Source organism: Rhopalosiphum padi, chromosome 1, assembly GCF_020882245.1.
Source record: "Rhopalosiphum padi isolate XX-2018 chromosome 1, ASM2088224v1, whole genome shotgun sequence".
In the NCBI taxonomy this organism is placed as follows: Eukaryota; Metazoa; Arthropoda; class Insecta; order Hemiptera; family Aphididae; genus Rhopalosiphum; species Rhopalosiphum padi.
In genome coordinates, this window is record NC_083597.1 from 81,339,652 (window position 1) to 81,347,545 (window position 7,894).

The following is a 7,894-nucleotide window of genomic DNA, read 5'->3' on the forward strand; positions in this document are numbered from 1 at the left end:
CTATTATAATAATTGTTTTCGGTTTTTTAAACTTGAAATTGATTTTTTTAATAATACATAATAGTTACACGGTTTGAATAACGTTAATATACATCATAAATAATATTACCTACTAATACTAATGAGTAATAAAACATACTTTTGTATATTATTATATTTGTATGATGTGTGTATATACAATTTAAATTCTCTACTATTGGGGATTATGGTACAAATTGAAACATAAATGTATATGGAAATCCATAATCATAGAGGACGTTGGTTTACACGGAACTTACATAACATATGTTCAAATAAAAGTATTAAATCAAATTTGCATATTTAGTAATATGAGCAACCTTTGTTGGTGTCATGTTTAATTATATACTAATGTGTATTTCAAAAGTATATTATAATGTGACAAACGACGATATTCGAGGTTAATGAGAAAAATTGATATTGATCAAAACAGAATAAATCATCATAATATATACACTGTTAACGGTATCTGTTCGTTTTACGCGTAATATTACAGTTCCAATTCTTAATTGGCTGAACATTAACTATCGTTTATTCCCTAATTGTAGATCCATAAATTTTGTTTTTAAAAAACTTTGTTTAATTCAAGTGTCAGTGATAGTGTTTCCTAATTTGTTACATTACATTTATATTAATAATTTTCGTGAGAAACAGAACAATGACAAGTGGCGACGAATCTATTAGTGAAATACAACAATTTTTTAAAGGAACTAACGTTTTCATAACTGGCGCCACCGGATTCATTGGACACGTTTTAGTTGAAAAAATTCTTAGGTACCTATATAATATTTTTATTTATTTTTTAAACTTTATTAGAAAATATACAATCTGTGTCCTATTGCTCATACAAATATGCGCTACTAGAAAAATAACACGAAAAATGAAAGGGAAGAAGCCATTTAGTGATAGCACTGCCTAAATAATATAAATTAATTTTTATTCTATAATATATATTTTAAAAGTAAATGTAATTTATTTATATAAACGTTCAATCGTGTTATGGTCTTATGTGATTTGTGGAAAGCTTATGGGTATAATAAAATTTCGTAGTATATATACCATTTACTCATTAGTAACTGGAGTGTAAACATGTAGAAAATGTTTAAAAGATCTTTTGCTAAAATTATATATATATATATATTATATATATGTTATTTAATAATCTTACATAATGTAACAATATGTTATGTTGATATAATGTTCGGAGACAGATTTACCTGTGGGCTGCAAATATCTATAATCGTGTCAACAAACAGTTGGTACATTTATTCTTCAGTCGTATTAAGTATTATAATGACAAAAATAAATAAGTATATGTGTTGTGCGTGTTAAGTTAAAAGTTGATTTTCTATTTTTCAAATTTTTTTTCTTTGTGATTGTTTTTAATAAAAATTTCCGTTATTGTATTTTGTATCTACGCTTTTTACTTTACATGAAATTACGTTAAGAGTATCATTACAAGAAAAAATCAGCATCGATGACCAAAATAATGTTTTATGTGCAATTGATTATTATTATTTTTTTAATAGGTTTTTCTTTTTTATAACATTTTATTTTAATTGTATAGTTACAGAAATTTCATAGTATTAAATTCAATACTAGATAATTAAGATAATAATATTAAGCAGTTAATATATAAATTTCCATTTTTTATTCAAAAAAAAAAATGCTTGCAGTGATGATTAATTAGGTGTGTTTATTTATTTTGTTCAATGAACATAACTTGTAAGTAATATGTAATCAAATAAAGAATTATACAAACCTTATAGATATAATTTTACCCCTTAATACTGTTTTAGAGCTTGTACATTTTTTATTTACTATATTTAGGTACCAGTAAAAAACTTCCACCTTCTGCAGTTTGTGTGGTACGCCTTTAGTTTCTTAGATTCTAAATCGCTTTAATTATTATTATTTTTTTTAGATCATGTTTTGTAAACAAGGTGTACCTTTTAGTCAGGTCGAAGAAAAACAAAGACCCGCAGACTAGATTACGTGAAATGTTTAGTTCCCCGGTGAGTTTTGTGTGCTATTAGAAATGTTTGAAAATCTTAAATGGTAAAAATAATCGATATTTTCAGCTGTTTACGCGACTATGGGAAGAGCAACCGGACTTCATCGAAAAGGTATTGCTTATCACTGGCGATTGCGTGGAACCGAATCTAGGTTTATCGGCTGCTGACGAAGAATTCATGGTCGCCAACATGGATATTGTTATTCACTGCGCCGCCACGATCAATCTGAATGGACCACTTAAGCACACAAGTTTCATCAATGTCAGGTCTACCAAAGATTTACTATTGATTGCTCGGCGTATGCACAGACTTAAAGTAATTATGACCATTTGGAATAAATAAATTAAAAAAAAAACACCTTATAAATACGTTCAAGCATTGTTATACAATTATAAGTGTAATAAACTTATACGATTGGTTTCCGATGTTTATAGTCATTTGTGTATGTGTCCACTGCGTTTTCGAACCCAAATCAACCGATTATCGAAGAAATAATTTACGATTGTCACATACAAGGGGACGCTTTGATCAACATGGTCGAAAACATGTCGGATTCAGTTTTGAACTCGATAACGCCCGAGTAAGTTTCAACCTTTATTACTTACCAACGTCCAATGGTATTTATTTTTTTATATTTATGTTGGATACAATAATTTCTTATATTTCGATATTGTTTATTCGAATTGTATATTATGTTTTAAGACTTTTAGGGACGTGGCCAAACACGTATACGTTATCGAAATGCGTCGCAGAGAATATCGTAAAACAATATGGTCAAAATATGCCGATATGTATCACTAGACCGTGCATTGGTAACTATATTACAGTATTATTTTATACATACAAAAAATAGTTAGAGAAAATCTGAAAATATTGTGTCAAATTAACTAGACCCATATTTTTAGTAACAGCAGTAAACACTGACCAATCCAATAATACAGATTAATAATCATCACTAAAATAAATTAAATTAATCATATAATTCATCAAAACAACATAATACAACTAATAACTATAATAGTGAACTATTTGTTTTTCAATTAATGTGATAACATACAAAAAATTCATTATCATATCAATATTTACCCACTGTATATAATATACATAAATTATTATACGAGAGCGAGCATGCTTGGTGAATCACCCAGTGATTTCGAGAACTGGATAACATAAAATTATGAGAGATATCTATAAATAGGTAAAAAATCTTAGACGTACAAAATTCAAGCAAAGATTGGAGATTGGGTTCGATTAATTATTTGTTAATAATGTGTTCTGAATACCACAACATTTTTCATATCCTTGAAGAGTTATGCTTTAGAATATTATAGTATAAAAGTATAACCATTATATTATTATAAGTTTATTTATGATACCTGGTTGTGGATTATTTAGTTATAATTCTTACGTTGCAGTTGGACTGTGAAGTAGTTAAGTATGTAAAAATCGAAAAGTGATCAAAATATTATAATTTTAAAACTTGAAAATATCATGAATTTAAAAGATACTTAAAAGAACCTAACCTAAAATTAATGGTAAAAATTCATAAAATGTTTATGCAAATTTTGATCCCACTTTACTTCATGTAATGGTATTGCTAGAATTGTTCAGAATGGGTCTATTCGCATAAAGCAATGTTGTTGAATATAAAAATATTTAATACATATACCTAGCTAGGTATATATAATAGTATTTTTATATCTAATTATGTTCTGATTTTGTTTTCAACAGTCACGTTTACAGACAAAGAGCCGATAACTGGATGGGCAAATACAATGAAAAGTGTACCTGGTTTATGTATAGGGTTGGGATTAGGAGCTATACACGTGGTATATCTAGATCCGAAAATTCGAGTAGTATTAATACCAGCTGATAATGTGTCAAATATGATTATTACTGCAGCTCATCATGCGTCTAAGACACGGTAAAACCAATAAACAGAAACTACGATATTTTTGTGTAAAATATATTATTTTCAACCGAGACTGAGTTTGTTATTTGGAACGTTAAAAATATTTTACAGGAAATATTTCTTCACAAATCACGATATTTTTTTTAATATCATATAATTGTTTTAAAATTGTATAATATACTATTTGTACTATTTGTCATTTTTGACGCTATTAGTCTGTTACATAAATTATTTATGTGCTAAGAAAAATACATTGTTATTTAACTTCAATAATACGTATCAAATACCATACCCAATGCACAGAGCTTGTTCGCATTAATATTGTTTATTTTTTAATTTTATGAACAGGTTTCTAAGATCTCTTCTTTGTATTAAGTTTGTCAAAAGTAAGAAATTCCTATTTATTAATTTTCAGTAAATTGCAACATAAAAAAAAAAAATAATTGACAATTTTTTACTTTCTTGATGGTTTCAATACACAAACCTACTTACTTCACCTTACCTTTGTTAATTATATTATTAGTCTAGTTTAATTTAAAATAGGCTTTTATGTACTGTTTGGCCGATAAAATAATGTTATATTTAATAATTTATCGTTATTATATTTCATATTTAATTTTAAATATTTATACTTTTATTTTATCAGTTCAAAACCTATAATCCCAGTATTCAATTTCGTTCCAAATAATAGTGCACCACTATTGACATACGGCCAGGGTTTAAAGTATATTATGGATAATATGTCGAAAAATCAATTATATTCCGATAAACAGGTAAATATTTGAATAGAACAATAATTAAATTCAAATAATTTAAAGTATAAATAATAATTATATAATTGTAAATTGCAATAATTGCATTCGTTTTATGCTGCAGTTGTGGAAACCAAATGTGGTTGTAGCAAGATCAAAAGTATCATTTTCTATACTTTTTTTTATATACCATTATTTACCAGCATATTTCATTGATTGTTGTTTATGGATTACGGGGAATAAAATGAGGTAAATAATATATTTTTATTGAAGACAAATAAAACGTATTAAATTTAAAAAATGATAGGTACACACTACACAGGGTGATTCTTTTATCATTATACACTCATTATTTTGTCAATTACTGAATTTTTTTCATTTTTTTTTTTCAAAATATTTTGTATCATGCTCAAACTGTATGAAAATTTTATTTTTTCACCCCTTTATTTAATATTAAAACCACTATCAACTTTAAATTTTCAAATGGCAACTTACATTTAAAATGTACTACATTAATATGGCTGTTTTTTTTTTTATGAATTTTAACATTCAAATTATTATTTTTCGTTAATTTTTTGGCGAAATATAGCTTTTCAAAGTTGGGTGGTTTTTGGTTTTTATAATATTTCTTGTTTCTGAAGACCAATAGTCACATGGGTAATAGACAATAAAAGGTACATATTTCATATGTAATAATCTCGTTATCGTCTATCGACGCAGTGATGAACTTTGTACCGGTAGTTATACCAACACCTCGCAGTCGTAATAACCTGTAGGATAAACACCTAAAAACTTCAAACCACCCAACTTTGAGCAGTTATAACTCACTAATGGACAACGGTTAAATGAAAAGTAATGATTTTAACGTTAAAATTTATAAAAAAATTAGCCCTACTATTTTAAATAAAGGTTACCATTTGAAAATCAAAAGTTGATAGTGGTTTCACTATTAAATAAAAAAGTGGACAAAATAAAAATTTCATACAGTTTGAGAAAAGCCTGATACAAAATATTTTGAAAAAAAAATGAAAAAAAGTCAATACATGACGAAATAATGAGTGTATAATGATAAAAGAATCATCCTGTATAACATTTCGACGTTATGTTTTGTACTAAAATATTCTAGATACAAAATAATATATACAAAACTACATATTTTTATGACTTTAATTTTCTTATTATCTTATAGGTATGTAGATATGGTGTGCATATGATTTTTTGGCGATTAGTATTTTTACAATTTGTATACGTTTTAGAGGAGAATGGTGAATCTTTATCATGGCAATCCCTTGGCATGTTAAAACACTTAAAATTCAGCAACACATTTGATAAAGTTAACTTTAAATAATTAACTATAATAAATAAACTTGTAAATATCTCACAATTTTCCCTGGTGAAAGTTTTTAACTATCTATATTCCACTTGAATTTGTATTTTTTAAATAAAGTTAATATGTACTTTATATGTTTAACCTGTATAAACAGCATAATGTTTTTTTTTATAGAGCAACAAAAATATACAAAAAAGTAAAAGTTATGATGAATGAAATGATTTATTTTTCTACCACTGACTTTAATTTTGATGACAGACATTTAAAAGCTCTCATATCATCACAGAGTGATCAAGATAAACAATTATTTAACTTGGATATAACAAACATGAGATGGGATAAATATTTTTTAAATTCCTCATATGGAATAAAAAAATATATCTTAAAAGACTCTGAAGATCCAACAGTTGGCCAGAAACGATACCAAAAGTAATATTTAATACATAATTTAGTAAAATAAACATGTTATATAATTTAACTCGTATATTATTTTATGTTTGTTTTACAGAATTATGGTGGCTTATTACATGTTATCTGCAATTATTTATGGTTGTCTTTTGTATTTATCTTATTTATTATTGAAAATGGTATTTCCTATAAATTAATGTGTGTTTAAAACATTATAAATAGATATTAAACATTTAATATTATAGATTAACATATTAAAATAAATTTAAAAAAAGTACCTATAATAATTAATTTAATATTAGTAGTTTATCAAATTTTTATTTTTGTTATATTTTTAGGTTTGTGTGCTCTTTTTTTTATTAGAAACGCATTTATAAATTAAATAACATTTCATTCAGTTATTAACTTCCTTATAATAATTTTATTATACAAATTATAATTTATAAAATTCATACACCATAAAATATCACCCTATCCCTATCAATATTTATTTATATTCTATATGTATATCCTTTACTGAACCAAATATCAGTCATTTTTTTATAAAAAGTAGTCTTTGTAGCCCTTGTACACATATTTATTTATTTTGGGGAAAAATATATTTGTTTTGTTATTGAATAATTCATTACGTACCTACCTATTTACCTATTTAACCATTTAAACACGAAACTCTAAAAAGTTATTTAACATTATCGTGTAAATTATAATTAGTTACAATAATATGTTAGGTGAAGTATTGTGCATAGTGCTTATGATTATGAAATTAAAAAATTTACTATCTATCAAAAATCTAATCAAACGTTTGATAGTGGATTAACTGAAAAACTAAGGACAATATATAAAATATGACACTAAAATGATATTTTTCTTAAATTTTCTAAAAAGTTAATAATAATGAATGTTATTTATTATTGATACAATCACATTGACTATCAAACAATATTATATTCTGTGCGTATTTTTATCCAACATTGAACATTGGCATGAAAAAAAAAAAATTGTAAAATTAGATTGAATAAATTTATCATTTTTATCTTTTATCTTCTAATTTGTCATTTACTCATATTTTACGTATATTAAATTTGCTTATGCAGGGATTCCACAAATTCGACTTTGATCTAATTGCTCGTTTAAATATTCATTCGTTTCGTTTAAAAATATAATTATTAATTATATATTGCGATGACGTGTGCTGTATCGGATCTAGGAAAAATTAAATACAGTGTTATATTATAAGAGAATATTTATTATAGTTATATAATAATAATTTGGCAATTTTAAAAACTAAAAAAATAGAGTGTACTCATATTAATTAAACAATAGAAAAAGATAGTAAAAACGCCGATATCGTGTAAAGGTCGTGTGTGCTATCGTAAGTGATTAAGTATCGTTAGTTGATTTCTGATATTATTATTTTTAATGGTTGTGTATTGATAGAATTATTAATTATTATATTAAA

At 25.4% G+C, this 7,894-nt stretch overlaps 1 protein-coding gene across 1 annotated transcript; it reads left to right on the forward strand.

Moving 5' to 3' along the window:
- The first annotated feature begins 480 nt into the window (after positions 1 to 480).
- Positions 481 to 7,475, forward strand: LOC132920173 (fatty acyl-CoA reductase wat-like). Its single transcript, XM_060982347.1, has 10 exons — positions 481 to 792; positions 1,943 to 2,033; positions 2,100 to 2,348; positions 2,468 to 2,613; positions 2,736 to 2,845; positions 3,765 to 3,957; positions 4,592 to 4,718; positions 4,822 to 4,946; positions 6,202 to 6,456; positions 6,536 to 7,475. The coding sequence occupies exons 1-10, from the start codon at positions 677 to 679 to the stop codon at positions 6,630 to 6,632; spliced, it is 1,509 nt and encodes a 502-aa protein (XP_060838330.1). The 5' UTR covers positions 481 to 676; the 3' UTR covers positions 6,633 to 7,475.
- Positions 7,476 to 7,894: the final 419 nt, after the last annotated feature.

Coding starts and splice junctions, on each gene's coding strand:
- LOC132920173 (XM_060982347.1), top strand. CDS start 677: ATGACAAGTGGCGACGAATCTATTAGTGAAATACAACAATTTTTTAAA. Junction 2,614..2,735: donor TTGAACTCGATAACGCCCGA/GTAAGTTTCAAC, acceptor TTATGTTTTAAG/ACTTTTAGGGACGTGGCCAA. Junction 3,958..4,591: donor CATCATGCGTCTAAGACACG/GTAAAACCAATA, acceptor TTATTTTATCAG/TTCAAAACCTATAATCCCAG.